At 35.1% G+C, this 24,990-nt stretch overlaps 3 protein-coding genes and 1 pseudogene across 3 annotated transcripts; 1 reads left to right on the forward strand and 3 right to left on the reverse strand.

Annotated features, from left to right (window-relative positions):
• Window positions 1-7,866: 7,866 nt before the first annotated feature.
• Window positions 7,867-11,763, forward strand: LOC18052616 (chloride channel protein CLC-b). Its single transcript, XM_006447021.2, has 6 exons — window positions 7,867-8,240; window positions 8,331-8,531; window positions 8,614-8,791; window positions 9,386-9,918; window positions 10,076-11,225; window positions 11,345-11,763. The coding sequence occupies exons 1-6, from the start codon at window positions 8,056-8,058 to the stop codon at window positions 11,447-11,449; spliced, it is 2,352 nt and encodes a 783-aa protein (XP_006447084.1). The 5' UTR covers window positions 7,867-8,055; the 3' UTR covers window positions 11,450-11,763.
• A 20-nt stretch (window positions 11,764-11,783) lies between these two features.
• LOC18052617 (uncharacterized RNA methyltransferase pc1998) lies at window positions 11,784-16,038 on the reverse strand. The gene is made up of 15 exons (XM_006447023.2): window positions 15,742-16,038; window positions 15,536-15,650; window positions 15,311-15,422; window positions 15,150-15,194; window positions 14,758-14,825; window positions 14,611-14,665; window positions 14,419-14,498; window positions 14,249-14,332; window positions 13,733-13,846; window positions 13,246-13,364; window positions 13,029-13,146; window positions 12,626-12,759; window positions 12,204-12,354; window positions 12,012-12,091; window positions 11,784-11,882 (listed from the first exon to the last, which is right to left on the reverse strand). The coding sequence occupies exons 1-15, from the start codon at window positions 15,915-15,917 to the stop codon at window positions 11,798-11,800; spliced, it is 1,536 nt and encodes a 511-aa protein (XP_006447086.1). The 5' UTR covers window positions 15,918-16,038; the 3' UTR covers window positions 11,784-11,797.
• Window positions 16,039-16,731: 693 nt separating this feature from the next.
• Window positions 16,732-17,172, reverse strand: LOC112100905. The gene has a single exon (XM_024190774.1). The coding sequence runs from the start codon at window positions 17,170-17,172 to the stop codon at window positions 16,732-16,734; it is 441 nt and encodes a 146-aa protein (XP_024046542.1).
• A 5,796-nt stretch (window positions 17,173-22,968) lies between these two features.
• Window positions 22,969-24,959, reverse strand: LOC18052618 (annotated as a pseudogene).
• Between the last annotated feature and the right edge of the window lie 31 nt (window positions 24,960-24,990).

The following is a 24,990-nucleotide window of genomic DNA, read 5'->3' on the forward strand; positions in this document are numbered from 1 at the left end:
TTTATTTGTATATATACAGACATAGGGTATTTTACATAAGCTTGTTTTAACATGTGTAACAGATTATTGTTTGGCCTTGGATTAAGAAAGTTATCTTATTAGGTTCAATTTTGTAATACTCTAAATCATTTAAAAAACTATTTCCTAGTACTCTATGTTTTTCTGGGTCTGTAGTCATGAATGAGTCTATATAACAGGCTACTATTATTCTGAGTCCTTCTATTATTATGGGGACTTTAACCTCTTGTTTACAAATATGTTTATTCCCATTGAAGTCAGTATACTCATATGGGATTTCCTTTTCTTTTACTAAGAGTCCTTTATTTTTTGTGTGATTCATGTAATTATGGCTTGTGCCAGTGTCTAATAATATAGGTACTTTTGCTGTGTAATCTATTCCATTAAAGTATTGTCCAAGTATTTTTACCACATTATTTGTTGGTACTGATTTAATTATTTGCTTATCAGTGTTTAATCTTCTAGAAGAACTTCCTCTTATTAAGGTTCTTCCAGCAAAGCTTATAGGAATAATGGAGTTTTCATTACTATTATTTAAAAATTGTTTTTTATCATCGATATTTAATTCATAAGTTATAGGGATTTTGTAATCTTGGATTACAGGTTCTATAAATGTTGCAATATCTTCACAATCTTTATTTATCTCGATGTAAGGTTTGTTACCATATATTTCTCCGTAGTTTGAATTACAAAAACTATATAAAGCTGAGTAATGTATTGTCATTATTCTATTACCTTCTTTCATTAAATCTTTCTTTAATAGCTTAAAGTGTAAGCTTAATGTTTCGTCTATGTTTTTATCTTTAATGTGTACACAATATCTAGGATGACAAGTAAATAATAATTTAGTATAACATAAATTTCCTTCTATTGTTCCAAGATGTCCTATGTTAGGATCTATAAATCTTTGATCATGCAATGATAAAACTATTGGGCTATCTATTCCTTCTTTAAAAAGAGATTTTATTAAGATTTGTATTTCAGCAAGATATACATATTGAATTTTTTCTTTAGTTGACTCACTTTTTATTTTTCTCAGTGCTAAATCTATGGATCTTTTATTTATTAAACTAAATCTAATGTTTCCTTCGGCTTGTGTAATTGTCACAGCTTTTTCTTGTTCATAATATTCATGTAATATTATTCGTTTTCTTTTAAACATATCCCTAAATCTATGGATTATTCCATACTCTGGTTTTTCCATATTTAATTTTAAAAGTTTATTATATTTTTCTTTGTTAAAAGTAGCAACAAGGCTGTATCCACTTTTGTTTTCTTCTTTTTCTATTTCTTCTATATCTTCTATTTTTTCATTATCTAATAACTCTTCTTTATTCTGATTCATTTTCAGATTCTTCTGCCATATAAACTTCCTCTCCTATATGATCAGATAAATTATTTATTTCTTCTAAGTCACTTTCTATATTTTCAAAATCTTCTTTTAAGAGTTTAACTTTTTTCTTTCTTGTACAATCTGTACTTATATGCCCTATTTCTCCACAATTCCAACATTTACATTTGGACTTATCTAATATTTTTCTCTGGTTTTTATATTTTCTTTTATAATATTTTCTTCCTGATTTTTTATATTTTTTCTTAAAATTATTATATTTTTTATATCTCTTTTCTTTATTATAAGATTTTCTTCGTTTTTTATGAGGTACATAACATCCCCATTGGGTAGGCATTTCTGTCTTTTCACAACATATTTTTGTTATATTTTTACTCTTTTTTATTAAACTTCTTTGGATATAAATTTCACTTAATCTTGTATTTAAAAATCTGATCCTAGATCCTAATGTATCTGGGATTCTACTATCGCTTTTATTAGTATGTTTTTCATATTCATTTATAAAATATCCATTCCATGGATAAGGTAATTTAGAATAATATAAATTTTTATAAATGTTCTGGTCTTCATGACTCATGAATTGTGTATAATAATATTTACTAAATTCACATGTATATTCTTTTACAAAACACATATTACAGATTGTCAGGTTTATTAATTTCATTCTAGCATTTAATTTATCATATTTTGCTTCATTTTCTGTATTTTGTAACCAATCTTCTCCTAAGAATTCACTAGCAATATATTCGATTATTCTTTCTATTCCTAATCCCTTATCTTTTCCTAATGCTATTTTGGTTGAATCTCTTATTAATTTTTGTGTATCTTCACTTAATCCTTTCCACCAATTAAATACATTTCCTGTAAAACTTGCTATTAGAATATCTGTTAATATATTTATTTTTTCTTCTTCAGTATCTACATTCCAATCATCTTTGGATCCATTGAATATAAAAAATAACTTCATTTGCATTCCCCATTCTACTAAAGCTTTTCGGGGGTCTATTTTACAATCTAAGTCTAAAAATGTACCTGCATTGCTTATTGGCATCAAATGGTTATTATTAGGTTGGTAATCTTTTTTCCAAGGGGTATTTTTAATGGGTGGATAGTATTCATAAAAAGGTCTATTTTTCTTTTTATTTGTTTCATATCTATGGCTAGGTTCTCCAATATCAGGTTTTAATTCTGGACCTCCAGCGACATTCATCTTTATTTGATATTCTTTTTCAAATTCTTCTAAATCACTAAGGTTAATATCACTAAATTTTTCTGTTAATTCTTCTAATGTATTTTCCATTATTCTGTGTCACTAGGTGTACTTTCTTTTATCTCTAATTTTTCTTTTCCCTTTTCTTCTCTTTTTAATTCTGCTTTTAACTTTTCTGATTCCTCTAATATTTTTGGATACTGGGTTTTTATAAACCAGTCATCATAACTTCCTGGTTGAGGTTTTGTCATATGTTTTTCAATGCTTGTCCCTATTATTCCTGATTTTATTATTTCAAGTTTCTCAACTTTTTTATTTTTCTTTCGACTTATCTGAATTGTTGATAATTCTATTTTTATTTTTCCTATTTCCTGTTTTATTTCTCTCATTTCCTCTTTAAGATTTAAAAGTATTTCTTTTAATTCGATTAATGTAGTTTCCATAAAATGTAGGGGTACTAACAGCTATTTTTACTTTTGAGTGTATGTTACATCCAATCGTAACATAGGGTTAGCCTCAAAATAAATCTATATGTACAATAAAATATGGATAAAGTAATAAATTTAGAATCATAAAGATAATTTATTAATTTATTAATATTAATTAACCAATAAATTAATAATTATTAATTTATGAAGGTATTGTTTATTTTTAAAAAAATGATTACATTTATCATGTAAATTTTTACCTTAGTTTTATATTTATTATAGTCTATTTGAATAATAGTCGGCTGTCTTACATTGATCCTAATAAAAGATTTGTAGAATTTTTAATTTTTCAAGTAAAAAATGATAGTTCTACTATAGAAACCTATCTTGTGCAAAAAAGCACTTAAAGCGATATTGATATTAAATTATTTCTTATTTTGTTAAATTAATTCTTATTTCTAAACGATAATATCAACTGAAGTTTCTTTTTGCATAACACAGAGTCAATTCCAATGAGAAACAAATAACACCGAGAACATATTTTAGAAAAAACTTATAGATATTTTATATGGATTTAGTTTTAATTTAGGTAATTATTAATTTATGTAGTACTTGGGTCTTATGGGAAAATATGAATTATTTAAAAATTTTATTATCTTATAAATCTGTCGAATTATAATTTTACCACTTTAGTCCTAAGTCGAAACTGATAAAAACTATTATTTAATCAAATTTATTAATTTACCAAGTTCTATTATATAAATAAAATTGATGAAATAACAGTTAAAAGAAAAAAGTTTATTAAAAACTATATATGATTTGACATTTCAATTTTAGTACCGTTACATTTGGTTTTAGATAATTGGAGTTTTAGATATACTTCAATAAAATGATAAATAATTCGCCCAAGTAAATCTTAATTGTCAATCCCCCTCCACTTAGTGGTGGACAGTTTCTTGGTCTGATGTTGAAGTCGAGAGTTTAAGTTTCTCCGCATGTGTTGTGATAGTTGATTTTTCTCCTTTAGAAATAGATTTTTAGGTTAAATTTCAACTATGTAATATTAAAACTAACTTCATTAATTTTTCATATGTCTATTAGTAGATCTGCGCTGTATTATATAATATAATACTCAAATAAATAAACTAATTAATTAATTAACTCATGTACCTATTGAAGTTCAAATTTAAAACCGAATTTTAAGAAGACCACTCCTTACTATTATAGTTGGACCTTAGTTTCAACTTAATATTAACAAAAAAAAAAATCAAAACAACTAAAATGATATAAAATTAACTATTTCAATCATACAAAATTATCTATTTCAACTTAATATTAACCAAAAGAAAGTCAAAACAACTAGAGCCTACAAAACCACCAACACCCCCTTCCGTTTTATGAGAGAAAATTGTCAAAATCAGTTCAACGACATGAGACAGTTGAAGTGGTAATGACCAGTCATTTAGGCTTTGCAATTTGGTGGAGCCTGGGGTCTCGGTCTCTCAGGGCAAGACCACCCACTTGGGGTTCCCCCATAGGATTGGGAAAATTACAAAAATTTAGTGGCTGATCCTACACAAACTTTTTTCCTCCTACCGACTCCCCTTCCTGAAGAGAAACATGATCTTTTACAAAAGAAGATTTTGGCACCAACGGATTAAAATAGTAGGGTGAAAGAAAAATGGTTAAGTTCATCAAAGATTAGACAAGTTTTGATCATCTTTTCTTAAGGGTGTGTGCGTGCGTGTGTGTGTATATATATTTTCTAATTATTTGTTGTGAGCACAGACCAAGTATTTGAGCCTAAAAAAACATAAAAAAATTGTTTTCTAAATAATTGGAAGAAAAGATTTTGTGCAATGACAACGAAGAGACATGAAATATTCACATGCGTGAGAAAGTGACGTACCGCCAAATTAAAGTCTAATTGGACACGTAATAAAAATCAGTTCAATGATGCTTTCGTTGGATGCGAGCGGGACCATTGAGGTGAACTACTTTTCGTTTTAGATCCCAAAATTTGTGGGATTAAGTATTATAAAAATAAGATATGGGCTATATAATTAGGGATGGCAATTGTACCCGTAAATTCGTAAATTCGCCCAAACTCACCCGCCAAAATCCGTTCGTTGCGAATAATTTTATCCGTTGCGGGTGGGTTTAGTATTATAAATTAAAATCCGCACATGAATGCGGGTGGGTTTAGTATTAACCTTATATCCGGTGGATACCCGCATGGATATCCACCAAACCCGCAATATTTTTTTCAAATATTTTTAGTTTAATTTTAATCTAAAAATGTATAAAGAAAATAATGTCATTAATTAAATTACCAAATAGCCAAAGGCTCAAAGTTGTGTATGTGTGTGTGTGACCTATATCCTATTCTAAAGTCATAATCTAAAGAAAACTAAAGGCATTTTCCTTCGAATTAGTATTTGAAAATATTAATCTTAATTTTTATTATAGGCATTGTGTTGGATGGGTGCTTATGGTGGTGAATGAAATGAATATCTTCTCTTGGAGCTTGTTTTAAATGATAATATGAAATGTAATTATTATTTTTAGATACTAGTTTGCGTTTTTTAAATGGATTTGTGTAATTTATACTTAAATTTGAGAATTTGTGTTGAATTGATGTGGAAATTTTAATTTTTCATTTACATTATTTAAATATAAAATTGAGTATGTTATATGGAATTTGAGGTTATTATTATAAATTTATATATTAAACATTTGTGATTTTAAATACGGAAACCCGTAAAAAATCCACCGGATACCATTGCGGGTTTGGTAATTGTTAAAACCCACTGCGGGTGGGTTTTTGTAAAAAAATTAAAACCCGCTACGGATTACGGATGGATTTGGTAATTTAAATTTTGTGCGGGTTTGAGTTTGGTAATGGCAAACCCGCTGCGGACGGTGTCCATTGCCATCCCTATGTATAACAAATGACAAACTAAAAAAGTTGACCAAATATTAATGTGATAAATGATATTGGAATCTATTATTTTTATTTATTTATTTTATATGTAGGCTATTCATAATAATATTATAAATTGACTTTTTTGGAGAGCAAAGAGTGGGGTCTTGAAATTGTTTTGGTTGCACATTTATTCACATTTGAACTTTTCATAAATTAATGAAACACGTAACCAATCTAGATACCTCATGTTTCACGCTAAGCACCAACTTTCCCAAAGACAACAAAAATTAAATTAAAAAAAATAATGTAGATCTTCCGGATAACTCTTGTGTGAATTCAATCAATAGACAGACTGATGATTTTGATGTTGATCAAGTACTGAATATTACACCAGGCTAATAATTTAAATAGTTTTAATTAATAATTAAATTATTCTTTTTTTTAAGATGCTTATAAGTGGGTTTCAAATAATTTTATTTAATCAGCTATTTAAGCTTTAATCATATGATTAAAAATCAATTTAAAATTTCCTCATCTTTCTACTTATCAAAAGAAAAAAAAGGATTATCTAATTTAATTTTGTTAAAAAGGACTTATTGAGTTATATCTAATTTAATCCTAATTCAATAGAATTAGAAATGAGAAAATTCTTTTTTTAAAAATAAAAAAGGAGAAAATAATGCAGGCATTGTTATGGATTGGGATTGAAACATCCTAGCTGGATATCCATGGATCACGTTCACTGATGTTTGCCACGTGGACCACACCCCCCCCCCCCCTGATTGAGTACGAAGAAACACAACTTTGATGTGGGCCCATGTCGATATGGCCGCTAAAATCCGAATAAATACCCGACAATCAATCATACAACGAATTATTTGACCAATGATAAAATAGATGGAAAAGATGACCCTTCACTAACACGAAGAGCCAGTTTAGTCTCCACCGTTCGATCTCTGAATGATCCCCGCTCCGATTTGTCACAAGTGTCTTGCTGGCACAAGTGCAAACAAGGCTGTGCTTATCTGTCACTCCACGTTTTTCAATTTTTTTTCCTTGAATGAAAGTGACTCAACGTTGATGCCACGAAAGATGTGTAATGTTAATAATATGAGGCCAAGTGAAACAATTTTTCAATTTTGTGCTACATTCATAATTTGTTGTTGCTAAGAAACAACAAGAACCCAATGGGAGAATTATATTATATAATTGGGACGCATAATAACATCATACATGTTGCATGAAAATGTTCTATTAAGAATTATTTCCTCTAGCTTGGAATACTTATCTTTTTTTTTTTTGAACATCTAGTGGGAATGTAATTAACAAGAAATGGATTTGATCGTGGACCACGATACGGCTATCAATAAAACATAATAATGTTATTGTCGATAAGATCTTGGCAGTGATCTTGGTTGCTGCTATGCATTGAAACCAAAATTATTATCATTATTTTAAATAACACTTGGCCATTACTCAAAGTTCCAAAGTAACGTGAAAAGTAGCTGCTCTCATCCGCAAATCATTATTAAGAACCAGCCTCAAGCTTATCAGGGTCTGAATATTAGGTGCAGGGCGGTTCAAATCAAATCTAGTTACAGATATTTGAAAGAATAGCAACGTTGCAAATTCAAGAGGATTTTCTGGTTAAAATATTATTATCAGCTGCATAATTTTGTTGTTGATACATTACTTGCAGAATGCTTTAACCATAATTATTTGCTACATTCCAAGCATGATTATCGCATTAATTAACTAAATGGACCCGATTCAGCAGGGACACCGGACACATTTAACCTTTTCCCAGCATTGAAAATTTTTTTCTAAGAAAATTGATAAGAATTTTCGAGTACCTCAAGTTGCCTTCTGGTTACACTGCCAGGGTGGCAAATGGGTAATTTGGCAAATTGGCTACAAATTAACACTTGTTATTCACATAAAAGGCAAGTCCAGTGCATTATTTGTAACAAGGTTTGACCATACATTTTCAGTAAGACAAATATTGAATGGTGGGAAGAGAAAGGAGTTAATTCAGTCCATTCCAATCCAGCGCCAACAACAGGATCATAATTCACCAACCCCAAAAGCCTCTGAGATTTGAAACTTGTGTTGGTTTGCTTCAATGGAGGAAAATTCCAATCCAGTGGCAAGAGCAACACAAGCCCACATGGAAGCTGATGAAGAAGAAAGAGACCCTGAAAGCAATTCATTGCAACAGCCACTTCTGAAGAGAAGCAGAACATTATCTTCTAGTCCATTAGCCCTTGTTGGAGCCAAAGTTTCCCATATTGAGAGCTTAGATTATGAGTAAATAAAACTTAAATTTTTTTTTTCCTTCTTGTAATCTCTTCTTAGAATATTCACTGAGAATTGATCAGGTGATTTTCCCTTTTGCAGGATCAATGAAAATGATCTATTCAAGCATGATTGGAGAAGCAGATCCAAAGTACAAGTGTTGCAATATATTTTCTTGAAATGGTCACTGGCCTGTCTTGTTGGTCTCTTAACTGGCTTGATTGCCACCCTCATCAATCTTGCAGTTGAGAACATTGCTGGATACAAGCTTCTTGCTGTTGTAAGCTTCATAGAGAAGGACAGGTAGGCATTACAATTGACAACATTCAATTTTCTTGAACAATATTCAAAGTTAGGAATTGGAAACTGTTTGTGATGATGACAGGTACTTACAAGGATTCCTGTATTTCACTGGGGTTAATTTTCTTCTGACCCTGGTTGCTGCTGTTCTTTGTGTATGTTTTGCACCCACGGCAGCTGGTCCTGGAATACCAGAAATCAAAGCTTATCTCAATGGTGTTGATACTCCCAACATGTTTGGAGCCACAACATTGATTGTCAAGGTAGATCAACTTATAGTTAAATTTACAAGCTCATATATGAAATGAAAATTTTTAACTAAGCTTTACATCGGTTTCAATAAGGATTTTGTGGCTTTAGTTAGAGTAGAATCTTGCTTATATTGGTGGATTGAATCGGAAGAAGAATTTCCACAGTGGGTTGATTTCTGTTCTGAAAATGACATTTCAAACACAAACTTGCCTGCTCATTGCCACTAAATTTAGACAAGGAAATGGGTCCATGTTCCAGTTTACTTCGGAAATTTATCCATTTCTTGAGTTTCGTAATATCTAGCAATCATCTGTTCTTCTTTGGCTCATAACTTTATATTAACAAAAGATTGTAGAAATCCATGAACATCCATTGAAAAATCCATTACCACTTGAAGGTTGTATAGGTTCTCAAAGTCGTTTTATGTGGCAGTTTGTATATTTCCCCCCAAAAAAAAATTTAACTTAGAAAATGAAGCTAGGAAATGGGAGCAATGAGACCTGGAATATCTGAATAATTATTACTTCTTTTTTTTTTTCACCCCATCTCGCTCTGTTTTGAATTAGTTAAGTAGGCCTGATTTCTTCAGTTTATTATGATTGTAGATTATTGGAAGCATTGGAGCTGTGGCCGCAGGGCTAGATTTGGGAAAAGAAGGGCCTCTGGTGCATATCGGCAGTTGCATTGCTTCATTACTTGGGCAAGGAGGGCCTGATAATCACCGTATAAAATGGCAGTGGCTTCGGTACTTCAACAATGACCGTGATCGCCGTGATCTCATCACATGTGGCTCTTCCTCAGGCGTATGTGCAGCTTTCAGAGCGCCAGTGGGTGGTGTCCTGTTTTCTTTAGAAGAGGTAGCAACATGGTGGAGAAGTGCACTTCTCTGGAGAACTTTCTTCAGCACAGCAATTGTGGTGGTGGTGCTCAGAGCTTTTATTGAAATATGCAATTCTGGGAAATGTGGGCTTTTTGGTACAGGAGGGCTTATCATGTTTGATGTGAGCAATGTTCCAGTTAGGTATCATGTAATGGATATCATTCCTGTAACTTTAATTGGCATAATTGGTGGAATTTTGGGAGGCCTCTACAATCACATTCTGCATAAAGTTCTCAGACTCTACAATCTCATTAACCAGTAAGCAACTCAAATGACCTGCATTGTTTCTCAATTACGCTGCATTCATATTCCAAAATCTCTGTTTGATGCTAGGTTTCACATCCAAGACTCGTTTCACAGTTAAGAAAGCTGAAAATCATAGTTCAACTTGTATTTTCACTTTATTTCATTGCAGGAAGGGAAAGATGCATAAGCTACTTCTCGCTCTTAGTGTCTCAGTCTTCACCTCAGTGTGCCAATATTGTCTTCCTTTCCTTGCTGACTGCAAAGCTTGTGATCCCTCATTTCCAGAGACCTGCCCAACCAACGGACGATCAGGGAACTTCAAGCAGTTCAATTGCCCAAATGGCCACTACAATGATCTAGCAACTCTTCTTCTTACCACCAACGATGATGCTGTTCGAAACATCTTCTCCTCCAACACTCCCACTGAATTTCAACCATCTTCCATCCTGATTTTCTTCATACTGTATTGCATCTTAGGACTCATTACTTTCGGCATTGCTGTGCCTTCTGGACTCTTCCTCCCAATTATACTTATGGGCTCAGCATATGGCCGCCTTCTTGGTATGGCCATGGGATCATACACCAATATTGACCAGGGGCTTTATGCTGTTCTTGGTGCTGCATCCCTCATGGCTGGCTCAATGCGGATGACTGTTTCACTTTGTGTCATATTCCTTGAACTAACCAACAATCTCCTGTTACTTCCCATTACAATGATTGTTCTTCTAATAGCCAAAACGGTTGGAGACAGCTTCAATCCAAGCATATATGAAATCATACTGGAACTAAAAGGCCTACCTTTCTTGGATGCACATCCTGAGCCATGGATGAGAACTCTAACTGTTGGCGAGCTAGTTGATGCTAAGCCACCAGTAATTACTGTGTCTGGAATTGAAAAGGTGTCACGAATTGTTGACGTACTGAGAAACACGACACACAATGGTTTCCCTGTTTTAGATGAGGGTGTGGTGCCGCCATCAGGACTGGCTAATGGTGCCACAGAATTGCATGGATTAATCCTAAGAGCACACCTGGTTCTAGCACTGAAGAAAAAGTGGTTTCTGCAAGAAAAAAGGAGGACAGAGGAATGGGAAGTGAGAGAGAAATTTTCCTGGGTTGAGCTGGCAGAGAGGGAGGGTAAAATTGAAGAGGTGGCTGTAACAAGCGCGGAAATGGAGATGTACATTGACTTGCATCCTCTTACCAATACAACACCTTACACAGTCATTGAGAGCATGTCAGTGGCAAAAGCTATGGTGCTTTTCAGGCAAGTTGGACTCCGCCATTTGCTTGTTGTACCGAAGTATGAAGCAGCAGGGGTAAGTTTATTAACCGTCTCTTATTGATCATTTTAGTGTAATTTGTACTGGCAATTCATTATCAATAAACTTTCTCAAAGATGTAAATATCAGTAACCTATTGTGTACTCCATTTGCAGGTATCTCCAGTGGTTGGAATCCTGACCAGACAAGACTTAAGGGCTTTCAATATTTTGACGGCTTTTCCACATCTGGAAAGATCTAAGAGCGGACAAAAACACTGAAGAACATACCTAAACATAGCGGGAGCAGCAGTTTTTCCGGAGAAAAGCCTCTCTTCAAGTTTGTTCTTGAATTTTTATATCCAGTTTAGCATTCTTTCATAAAATTCTAAAGAGATGGGTAACATGTATTCTTTGCACACACATTTGCATCAGGTGCACAAAATTTAAGTTTCTTATGTTTTGAGGAGAAAGATAAAGATGATCACATTATTATTTTACAACAGAAAAATTAGTGATGGCGTACAAAATATTTTCCATTTAAACATCTTCATGGTCTCAATTCTTCTTACATGTGGATTAGCTTATCTCTCTCCTTCTTCCATTCCTACTGCAGACCAATTGGACATGTCAAAATGCGTTTTTCTTCTTCTTTTTAGCCAATTTCTTTTTCTTGAGACCTTGACCCCTCTTGAATACAGCCAACACTTCGATGCTGCAAACAATACGCAAAATCACTTGGAATGCATACAAGTATACAACACGACAACATAGCTCCAATAATCACATCGTACTTTAATTTTCTAAAGAAAATCAGACAGGTCTCTCAATGAAATAGCAATACCTTTGTGTGCCGGGGAAGAAATTAAAACCATGGGCCTTTTCCAAATGCCACGCCTTGCTAGACAATAATGATTTGCAGTCCTGTTACAACAAATTTTCCATAATTACAATGAAAAAAATATTCCACTAAATGGTTTCAGGATAACCAGCAGAATATAAACCTAGTTCTTTGACAGTTTGACTGTGGAAGTACCTCTTTGAAGCTTTCCCATCCACAGCTTATATAAATGAGGGTTTGTGGAAGTGATTGATTCTCAGAATTTGATTTGCTTCCAATTTGAACTGAAGCCTCCTTTGCTCGTAAAATCCATGGTCTCTTTTCCTCTTTTACCATGGAGGATGAACTGAAGTCAACATAAAACAGATTTAACAATTTGCAAAGAATTAATTACTTAATTTCTCAAAGTGTGACTGAACAGAGCAGTCAGGTCCAGCAACAGATCCTAGACCTTTTTTCGTCTTTTTTCCCCCCTTTTTCAAATGAACATTGCAAAGGCAAGGGAATTTATTAAAAAGAAAGTGAATTGAGCGTTAAAAGCCACTGCGGTGGACAAAATGAGCCTTATAAGCAATAGATCCTAGAGTTGATGCCTAAGAAATATAAAAATGTCCTACCTTTCTGATAATGATTTAGCTTTACGCTCTGCTGATCCTATATTCTGTAATGCATGAACAAGAGATGAGTCCAATCCCTTTCTAGGAGGATCAACGACGAGCACATCTGATCCCACAAGCCAAGACAGAGGTTCCTAAACAATAAGTTGAGGGAAAAAAAAAAAAAGTTAGCCCTGCACCCACAACATAGTTGAGGGAAAATCTTGGGAACTCAACCAGTTTGACTGTTTTTCTCGTGTTTCATATAAAATTCAAAAAATTTGCAAATTAGCCACTTTAAACGAGAATAATTACCTTATGATCTTGTGGAAATAAAACACAGAGATATTCAAAGTATGAAGTTCTAAGGTGAATCCTAAGATGTGTATGACAATAAATTTAATTTGGAGAATTAAACACTAACTATTGAATTGTCTGCGTTGTGCCAGCTGATGTTGCCATCCACAGATTTAGGTAAGCGGCTCACTGTCTTCTCAAACGATAGCTGTGATTCTTTGTTTATCTCAACACATTTAACAGACCTGAAAAATGACAATATTAAATTGCGATCAATATGATTTTTATTTGGAATAATAAGAGTGGGGGTTCAGACACAGCATTTAAAATCATTCATTTCTTGCCTGCATTTTCTAGCAGCAGCTAATGATAATCCAATCACACCAGCTCCTGCATACAAATCAGTGACAGATGCTCCATAAGGGACATACTTTTGTAATTTCCGGAGCAAGATATCAAAAGCCTGAAAAAGTTGCATTTGACACAGTATAATCAAGTACAAAATTTTGAAGGTAGAAATAGTTAGGTTTGCTTGTTTAGCTACTTTTCAAGCCCTGTAATCAACATGGTAAGAAGCTTCATGAGATACAATAATGCCAAAGGGAGTGTCAAATTAAAATTTTAAAATCCTATACAACATCTATCGCTTCAGATAATGACATATCTCATCCTGAAATTGTATGCCAACTAATTATTGCATTAACTAAGAAGCATATATTGAGATACTGTAATGCCACTTTAAGCACTATCTTCATAAATCCTTTATTGTAAGAATTTAACGTACAAGCAAATTAACCAAGGAAAAAATGACTGGAGTAGAAATACGCATACCCGTGCGTTTGCTTGGCCAAAACTGGATGGAGCCAAAGATATATCAATTCCTCCAACATTTTCCCAAAAGTCAGTTTCTCCTAAAAGATGTCTCCACCTATTGCCAAATATTACCTGCATCATCGATAAACTTTTCTAAAATTTCAAACATTCATATCATTTGTAAATCAGCAACTATGTACAATGCTCACTTCCCCTCCCTCACCAAAAAATGTCAAGAAGGAGAATAAGAATATCTCCAGAGTCCCAACTCTACATATGTGACCTTCCTCTCAGAAGGCCTATTTGAAGAGTCAAATGAAATTGCAAAGCATCTTACATTGATTAAAACCATCAAAAGTAAGAAGCATATTCTTAATAATTGAAGCAACTATTATTGTTTTTGTTCCACCATCATTGACATTAGTTTTCTGCTATCAATAAAAGCAAAACTAATTGTACACTGAACCAACAAATACAGGGGACACCCATCCAAGCTAGTTCTTCTATTAAATTAAAAATCAAATTTTAACTCACATTATTAGTTGATGTCTGAAAGTTTGCCCATACAGAGTGAATGTAATGCTCACGGCTCCTTGAACCACCATTTCTCCATAAAAACTGCAAATTGTAATGAAGACTTGATATCTCAAAAAGGAAAAATGCAAAAGAATTGCAGCCAAAAAAAAAATCAACGTGGTGGTCACCTCGGCTAAAGACTCTAATTTGTCCGAATTGGGGGACTTTTCATTTCTTGAATTCCAAACTAAAGTAATCTGTACTTTTCCTAGAAAAGGAAACATGCTATATAACTTCAATAAAAATGGTTCAACTATTATTTAAAATGTCCAAAATTGAACATTCTATTAGAACAATGCACTTAGCTAACTTGTAACAACCATTTCTGTATCTTTCCGAGGCGGGAAGGGATGTGTTGTAAGTGGTCACAGCCATCTGCACACACATAATTTTATCAACTTTTAGATGGTTGCAATTAATAATACATTTTCAATAGGTATTCAGTAGATGTTAATTGGACTAGTCACCTGAACATATCGCAAATCACCTGTCCTATCATCCTCATCATATGGCTCAACATTTAACTCTTTAATTCCTACAAATAACACACAGAACGATATAAACAATGACTACCAAGAAATTTGCATGAAAGATCTCATAAAAACAAATAAATGTAGCATAGGCCATGGTCTAACTGTGAGCAAAGAACCTAAAGCAAGGAAGTAAAAAAAAAAAAAAAGCCTGTTTTCCAAAAATATCTAATTGAAGTTTTCTAGAAGGGGAAAAAGGAAAAAAAGCTAAATTTTTACTTAAAAATGCAAATAGAAAACTAAAGCAAACCAAACGGTAGGTTTCTTGATATTCAAAAGCTAGAAAACATAATAAAATTTAAAAAAATAAAACAGAAAAGAAAAAAAACCTTGTCTCAACAGCTCAACAGCAGCATTAATACGAGGATGATGGGCTGCAAAATCAGTAAACATCGACAATTAGTCAAAATATTCACCATTAAATACAATATACAAAAATTTAAAAGTTACAGTCCCAAAGTTAATCAACAAATATATAATTATAACAAACCTTTACAGTGAGGAATATCCACTACATTATGAGTCCCCTCCTGATACAGTCCAATCAGAGGGCTTGTCGACGTGCCGCGGACAGCCAATTTGGCTCGACACCTCCATCCGTACTGTTAATTAGCAAAGCTCGTTACCAAAATTCAAAAACCCTAAATTTTCAAAATAAAAAAATAATAATCGAAAATGAAATGAATTGAGAAATGAAAGATACATTCGTGCATACCAGTCTACAGCTATCGAAAGTGAAATCTAAAAGACCAATACTCTTGAAAAAATCAGTAGCCTCGTCGACGATGATCGGACGGTGGAGATTGAACTCGTGCGTACAACCAGAGCAGCTGAAATATTCAAAACAATTGGAATAGATAAATTGAGCTTTTTATTAATGAAATAAGGTATTATGATTTTTAATATGAAGGGGGTGCGTACGATTGGAAGTGAGGGCACTGTAGGGCGCAAGTTAGAGATGGGAGGTTGGCCGCAGGAGGGTCTAGAGGGAGAGAAGAAGGAGGAGCTGGGGGTGGAGGGTTGCGCACTGCTCCGAGTGACACACGGCAGGTTATGACCGGAGAGGGAGGACGAGCGGAGAGGAGGCACGCAGGCATTTGTGATTAGTAAGTACAGTCAAGCTCAGCAGTCGCTTCCCTGTGGCGGGAATGGATAAAGTGCGATAACTAAAATATCAGGAGGTAGGCTCACCGGGTCGGTTGAATTTCGATGGAGCCCGATCCCACTTAATTTCAAATTCATTTAAATTATTAGTTTTTACATTGACTTTCCAAAATTTTATTCTATTAATTAATCAGTATATTTTTTATTAAAACTTTTATTCTATTCGGGAGCTATTAGCACGTGACTGGATTGTTCACATGGAGCATGTGTACAGAGAAGCAAATAGTACTGCAGATTTCCTTGCTTCCTATAGCCTAATTAAACCCTTAGGCTTGCATGTTCTTCATTCTCCTCCCTGATATTGTTGGTTTACTTGGTAATGATGCTCATGACATTGCACACTCTCGTTTAGTGTTGCGGTAGCTCTTCGTGAGCCCTTCATTAATCAAAAAAAAGAAACAACCCAATATACTTTCTGAAATTATCTTTTTTAATTTTTCTTTCACAAAAAGTAACAAATAATAATCAGTGGTAACTAAACCCAGGTACTACAACGGAGTCGTTTAGATCAAAATACATCAACGTGAACGCCACTACAGAAAGTCAGAATCAAAACTTTTCCCGCAACAAACATCAGCCTACGAGTACATATACCGTGTTATATACACCCACTACACAGAGAGAAAAGGAAGGGAATTGGAAAAAAAAAAAAAAAAACTCACTAAAACGACATCGTTTTCGCTTGCGAAATCCTAATCCGTTTGATCTTGAATTTTGAAGACTTGAAGCAAAGCCCGCGCGCACAAGTCACACCAAACCACAAGTCGACGCATGGCTTACGTTAATAGGCAAAAACCGCGGAAGAGGAACCGCACTGGGAGGCGGCGAGGAGGAGAACGCCGTACCAGCAAAAAAATCCACATTATCAGACTCAACATTACTGCTACAAACTGCGATTTGCTTCTCGGAAGCGTCCTCCTTCTTGATCAAGCTAGGCGGCAGCACCGCCTCGTCGTGTTTGAGGATTTTGACCCGGCCGATCACGAGGTTATTTTGTGAGGGTAATTTGATCACCGTCAAGGACCGAGACTGATCGTCGCCAGAGCGCCGCTTTCGTCGGAGGCGATTGCTGAAGAGGTTAGGGACAGGTTTAGGGGTAGGGTTAGGGCCAGGGGGAGGTTTGTTGAAGCGAGGAGAGGATCGGAAATTGCGAAGGCAGTCCTGAGAGTGAAGGAATGCCGTCGCCATTACGCTGATTTTCTTTCGTGGTTCAGAGAGTTAAGTGGAGTGAAAGTAAAGACTAAAGACTAAGAAATGACATTTTAAGACGAGTGTTTGGGAGTATTAATAGATTTGTTCTACTCCTGGTCGGTTGAGGAAAGCCGGACTGGATTTCGCGATATAGAAGAAGCGCGTGAGCGCGTCGGCGGATGGACCTCTCGGTAATTTTACTCTTTTATCCTCCATTTTCCTTTTAATTTTACAACTCTGTAATATTTTTCTCTAAATTAAACGTGAACTTACAATATTAAAATATGCGTTGCGATTGCAAAACCACACCATTAACATAATCAAAATAGTAATTTGAAAAGTTTTATTAGATTTTTTAATAAATTAACTAAAATTTTTATTTTCTTATCCAACATGAGCGGAATTTAAATTCTTAATTTTTTGCATACTTATTTTAGGAGTTGAATGGATACAATTTTGTTAGACATCAAATGAATGTATTAATATTAAAGAACATATTACAAATGTGCACGCATAATTGTCTGAAGATGTAAAGTGTTTAAATTAGGCCATTGAATAAACGAGTTAATCCACTTTAATGTCTCTTACAAAAACAAAAAGCAATTGATCTATCTTTATAAATATATTTGCTTTACTTCTTGAACTCATAAACCAGCAATCTAACGTGCTTTATTTTAAACGCTGTTAAGATAGTTCATATTTTGGAATTAAGGAGTTAACGAGCTGATTAGTTTAGTTTGTTAATATTGCTGATGTGTAACTTGCTGAGTCAGCAGGTTAGTTAAAGTTGTTAGTAACAGTTTTTGTATTTGATCTTTGTTTTTGGTTTACACACACAACGTGTGTACAGCAGTCCAGAATATGTATATATACAGCTGTTATTAACAAGATCAATATAATTACAATTCATTTTTTCCTCTCTGATATTTTCTCCCTGGTTCGTTTATTTTCTCTGTATCCAAACACTCAAACTCTGTTCTTAACTTGGTATCAGAGCTATGATCCAAGCTGCCATGGCTTCTTCTAGCTCAAATCCAAATGTCAATCAAACTGTTTCTTCATTTACCTTTACAAATCCAATCAAATTAGACAGGTCAAACTACACAATCTGGAAGTCTCAGATCCTTTCTACAATTCGAGCCAATGGACTTGAATCTCTTCTTGATGGAACTCGAAAGTGTCCTAATCAGTTTCTGAATCAAGAAACAGCAAGCGTAAGTCCAGATCAAGTGACTGCAGTGGAGCCACAAGAAAACCCTGAGTTCAATAACTGGAAGAGGCAGGATCAGTTGCTGTTGAGCTGGTTGATGTCATCGATCAGTGTTGAAATTCTCAGTCTAGTGGTAAATTCTAACTCAGCTAATGAACTCTGGATTAATATTGAAGAACAATTTGGATCTGAAACAGGAGCTAAGAAAGTACATCTGAAAATGTTGCTTAATAATCTCAAAAAAGGATCAATGACAATCACTGAATACTTTAGCAAGCTTAAAGCTGTAAATGATGAACTAGCTTTAGCTGGAAGTCCTGTAACCAATCTAGATTTTATGACTCATCTGATATCTGGATTAGGACAGCCATATTATCCTGTGGTTGTATACATAGAAGCTAACATGTTGAAAATGTCAGTGAATGAAGCATATTCTATGCTTTTAACTCATGAAGCTAGAATTGAGAGTAATCAACAAAGTGCCAATAAAGAAACTAAGTTGAATTATACTGCCAATATAGCTCAAACTGGATCTAATAAGAAATCTAGTGGTAATAACGGAGGTGGTTATGGTAATTGGAACCAAAATGCAAATTGGAATGGAAATAATGGTGGCAGAGGAGGCTACAATAATTACAATGGAGGTGGTTATGGTAATTGGAGTCAAAATGTCAACTGGAATGGAAACAATAATGGCAGAGGTGGTTATAACAATAATGGAGGAAGAGGTGGCTTTGGTAGAAGTGTTACAGGCCAAGGAAGGGCTAACTGGTCTGATGGGAATCACTGGAATAACAACAATTCCAACAAGAACTACTCTGGACATGGAAGAGGTGATTGGAATGAATTTGGTAATGGTGTAGTTGGTCAGAATGGTGCCTTTAATGGTAACAAAGGTGTTCAGAATTCTCCTGCTATCATCTGTCAAATTTGTTTCAAGCCAAGGCATACTGCAGCTGAGTGTAGGAACAGGTTTAACAGAGATTTTGCTCCTGCATATCCACCATCAAACTTCAACTCTTATCAGTCAAACACAAAAGCTGCATTTCTTACAACTTCAGAGGGTGGTCTAGCTGATCAGGGATGGTATCTGGACAGTGGTGCTACACACCACCTCACAAACAATCTGCAGAACTTAAATATGGGAATGGAGTATTCAGGTAATCAGCTTTTACATGTTGGTAATGGTGAAGGTTTAAATATATCACATATTGGTTATGCTTGCTTTCATACATCCTGTGATTCACTCTTACACCTAAATGACATTTTATATGTACCTGCTATAACCAAAAATCTTATTAGCATTTCACAACTCTTGAAAGATAATGATATAACCATTGAGTTTGTTGCCAATCTTTGTTTCATTAAGGACAAGAAGAAGACTGTGCATCTGGCTCAAGGGATTGCTAAAGAAGGATTGTATCAGCTGCTGTCAAAGGATACTTTTCTTTCTAAATCCTGTTCTCTAGCCTATGTACCTAGGTCCATGCTTTCTGTTATTAGAAATTCAGCTTCAGTTCTGTCAAATAAAGCTGAAAATAAACCTTGTATTGATTCAGTAGATTCTAAGAGTCATGTAAACATTACCAAATCTGATATTTGTGGAAATTTACTGCATCAACGACTTGGTCATCCAAATAAACTTGCCTTGAAAAATATCATGCCTCATTTGTCTCTTAGACCTTCTATAACATTGCCTGATTTCTGTGATGCATGTCAGTATGGAAAACTTCATCAGTTATCCTTTTATTCAACTGGAATTAAAACCTCAGTACCTCTTGAGCTTATACATACTGACCTTTGGGGACCATCTCCCATGCCCTCTATCTTACATGGCTATAGGTACTATATCAGCTTTGTAGATGATTACACCAGATATTGCTGGATTTTTCCTTTAACTCTCAAATCAGAAGCCTTAGAAACCTTTCAAAGCTTCAAAACATTGGTTGAGAAACAACTTAACCTCTCCATTAAGTCAGTACAATCAGATTGGGGGGGAGAATTTAGAAGCTTTGTAACCTTTCTCCAACAAGAGGGAATAAGTTTCAGACATAGTTGCCCTCATACACATCACCAAAATGGGGTGGTAGAAAGAAAACACAGGCACATTGTTGAGACAGGACTGACATTACTTGCTCAAGCCCAAATGCCTCTCTCTTTTTGGTGGGAATCCTTTCATACAGCATCATTTCTTATCAATAGGTTACCAACACCTGTCTTGAACAACATCTCTCCATTTGAAAAACTTCACAACAGAAAACCAGATTATCAGTTTCTTAAGATCTTTGGTTGCTCCTGTTTCCCTCTGCTCAAGCCTTACAACAAACATAAACTCAGTTTCCACACCCAAAAGTGTCTTATGATAGGTTACAGTCCTATTCACAAGGGTTACAAATGCCTTGATCCTACTGGAAAAGTCTATGTTGCCAGGCATATTAAGTTTAATGAATTTGAGTTTCCTTATACTGAGTTATTTTCCATCCATAAAACTGTGAATTCTTCATCTAAAATTCACCAGTCTGAAAGTCCCTTTACAGTTCTGAATTTTCAGTCTATCTCTCATGACAGCAGCTCTACATATCCATCTGCAAGTAATCATGTTTCAGATGCAGGTTCTGATTCTAATGCCCTAAACTCAACACCTCCACTCTCTACACAAAGTACATCACCCAATCTGCAACACACAAACACTAGCACTTGTTCAACACACAATCCTTCTACCTCACCTCAAACACAAAACTCTCCACCTACTCATAATACACATTCCATGGTCACAAGATCTAAGGCTGGAATATTCAAACCTAAGTCCTACTTAGCAGTCACACAAGATCTTGAACCAACCTCAGTCAAAATGGCTTTGAGTGATCCAAGATGGAAGCAAGCTATGCAGGCAGAATTTGATGCTTTGCAGATCAATGAAACCTGGGAGTTAGTTCCTAAAGAAACAACACAGAAGATTATAGGCAACAAGTGGGTTTTTAGAGTAAAGTACAACCCTGATGGAAGTATATCTAAGCACAAAGCTAGACTTGTTGCGAAGGGGTTTCATCAAACTCCAGGTGTGGACTTCTTTGAAACATACAGTCCAGTAGTCAAACCATGCACAATCAGAATCATCTTGAGCCTTGCTGTTATGCATCACTGGCCTATAAGACAACTTGATGTAAATAATGCCTTTCTAAATGGCATTCTCAGTGAAGAGGTGTATATGTCTCAACCAGAAGGGTTTCTTCATCCTCAGCTTCCTACTCATGTGTGTAAATTGAAAAAGGCTCTTTATGGGCTCAAACAAGCTCCAAGAGCTTGGTATGATAAGTTGAAGAGCTCAATGTTGCAGTGGGGTTTTCACACTTCCAGGTCTGACACTTCCTTATTCATCCAGCATACTGAAGGAGAATTAGTTGTAGTTCTTATCTATGTTGATGACATATTAGTCACTGGGTCAAACACTAAACTTGTGGAAAGAATTGTTCATCAGCTGGGAAAAGAATATGCTTTAAAAGACCTTGGGGAGTTTAATTATTTCCTTGGTCTAGAAGTTACACCATCACATGAAGGACTCCATCTTTCTCAGACCAAATACATTGGTGATTTGCTGAAGAAGGCACAGATGCTGGACAGCAAAGGGTGTCAAACTCCTATGAGCTCAACTGAGAAGCTAACTAAAGACAAGGGGACAGCTTTTGAAAATCCATCTCTGTACAGAAGTGTAGTGGGATCTTTACAGTATGTTATCTTGACAAGACCTGAAATAGCTTTTTCAGTCAACAAACTCAGCCAATTTCTCTCAACTCCTTCTGTTTTTCATTGGCAAGCATGCAAACGTGTACTAAGATACCTTCAACTGACAGCAAGTTATGGTTTACAGTTCTATCACACTGGAAATCTCACATTGACAGCTTTTTCAGATGCTGATTGGGGATCAGATTTGGATGACAGGAAATCAATTGGAGGCTATTGTGTTTACTTAGGCAATAATCTCATTTCCTGGTCTTCCAAGAAGCAGCAAATAGTCTCCAGAAGTACAGCTGAGTCTGAATATCGAGCATTAGCTTTGACTACTTCAGAGGTACTTTGGATAACTTACTTGTTTAAAGAGTTACAAGTGAAGTTACAACAGACTCCAGTACTCAATTGTGATAACAAAAGTGCTGAAGCATTGGCCAGCAATCCAAAGTACCATTCAAAAACAAAACATATTGAGCTTGATTTGCACTTCATCAGAGAACATGTTGCCAGAAAAGAAGTTGTGATTAATCATGTTCCTAGCTGTGAACAAGTTGCTGACATTCTCACTAAACCATTAGCCATTGATCAGTTTAACTATCTTAGATCCAAGCTCAATGTTCTTCCCAGACCTTGAGCTTGAAGGGGGCTGTTAAGATAGTTCATATTTTGGAATTAAGGAGTTAACGAGCTGATTAGTTTAGTTTGTTAATATTGCTGATGTGTAACTTGCTGAGTCAGCAGGTTAGTTAAAGTTGTTAGTAACAGTTTTTGTATTTGATCTTTGTTTTTGGTTTACACACACAACGTGTGTACAGCAGTCCAGAATATGTATATATACAGCTGTTATTAACAAGATCAATATAATTACAATTCATTTTTTCCTCTCTGATATTTTCTCCCTGGTTCGTTTATTTTCTCTGTATCCAAACACTCAAACTCTGTTCTTAACTAACGCAAAACAACAGTACAGCAAGCTTATAAATAAACAGTATGCCATTACAATTGCAACTATTGCTATGATGAAGCAGTTACTCATCTTCGCACGTGTTTGGTAACTTCAGATCAGGTTTCCCCACTTCCATTCTTATCCAACATTTCTCTCTTCAGACGAACAACATTTAATGCCAAAATGTGAGAAATAATCTTTTATTTTATCAACAAACTGGAAGCAAGTTTATCTCCAAGACTTCTTGATGATCAAAGTGCCACAAACTCCCCAAAACCCCACAACGAAACCAAGTGTCATGCTAACAAAGAGCCATAGCTTGTCACGCTCATTTTCGTCTTCCTCATATTCATCACCACCAGGATCCCCCGGCGTTCCATCGATTTCAGAGCACCTTTTTGGTAGTGGATCGCCACAAAGTGGTAGATTACCCTCATAAATTGATGGATCATCGAGGCTTTGAAACTGGTTCGCTTTTGGTATTTCTCCGGACAAGTTTTTTTATGACAGGTTCAAGTGATTCATGAACGTAAGTGAAACCATGCTTGGAGGAATAGAACCAGAAAGCTTGTTTCTGGATAGGTCTAACGATTCCAGCCATTCCAGTTTTCCAATCTGTGTTGGTATTTTTCCCACCAAATGATTCCGTGACAAGTTCAAGGTTCCCAAATGAATAAGTCTTGTGAGCTCCACCGGCATCTCTCCTGATAGATTGTTGCTTGACAGATCCATAAGATTTACAAGGTAAAAAGTGGTATAAAATACGTATTCACTTCCTTTTAACACCACTTGCAAACTTCCCTCGTATTTAACAGAATCTGGAGGTTCAACTTTCATACCACTGAAGTTTCCTACACAGGGAGGAATGATTCCTGACAGGTTATTGTGTGAGAGGTCCAATATGTGAAGAGCAGGAAGCTTGCACAATTCAGGAGGAATGGTTCCATTGAAGTAGTTGGATCAGAGGCGCAAAATTGACAATGATGGCATGCTTTCTCCTATCCAAGCTGGAATGCTGCCCGATAGTTGATTGTCTCCAAGATCAAGACTATCCATCATTGAGCAATTTTTCAGTGAAGGAGGGACTTCGCCAGAAATATGATTGTTACAGAGTATTAAGAACCTGACTGAAAGAAGAGAACCTATTGATTCTGGAATTTCACCCGAAAGACTATTATTTGACACGTCTAGAATATACAGGGAAGAAATGTTGCTCCACAACCGAGGAATCTCACGGGCCAAATTATTGTTAGAAATGACCAATGTTAGTAATTGTTGTAGATTGCCTATGGACTTGGAAACGCTACCATTTAGAGAGTTAAAAGAGATGTCTAAGTCTGTCAGGAAGGGAATTTTTTGGCCAAAGTCACGAGGAATTGGCCCAGAAAAGGAATTATCCCTCAAGTACAGCTTCGTCAAGTTGAATTACCAGAGTGGGAGTGGACCCTCGAAGCTATTTGAACTCAAATCAACTGTGCCCGGAAAGCGAAATCCTAAGGAATTAGGAATTCTTCCACTTAATTCATTATAAGCTACATTTAGTTCATCTAGAGTCAAGTCTAATTGCCAAAACCAATCGGCTATGGTGTCTGAAATCCTAACATTGTTAAGAACCAAAGTTGTCAGTTCAGTTTGATTTCTAAGCCATGTTGGAAATTTTGGACCTAGTTGGGACGATCTAATATTGATGAATGTGAGTTTAAAAGGAGGAATCCAATGAGAACTGATGTTGAAAATCAAGGAAATGTTTTCCGATTGTTTGTGTAATGAAAGTTCTTTTAGGTTTGAGAGTTTCCTAAAATGAGTTTCAGTTATGATACCCTCCCATTGGTTCTCAGAGAGATCTAACACTTCAACTGCTGAGAGCTGCCCAAAATTTTCTGGGAATTTCCCATTCATTTGATTAGATGAGAGGTACAGTTCCTTCAGA

This window comes from Citrus clementina, unplaced genomic scaffold, assembly GCF_000493195.1.
Source record: "Citrus clementina cultivar Clemenules unplaced genomic scaffold, Citrus_clementina_v1.0 scaffold_2, whole genome shotgun sequence".
Classification (NCBI taxonomy): domain Eukaryota; kingdom Viridiplantae; phylum Streptophyta; class Magnoliopsida; order Sapindales; family Rutaceae; genus Citrus; species Citrus x clementina.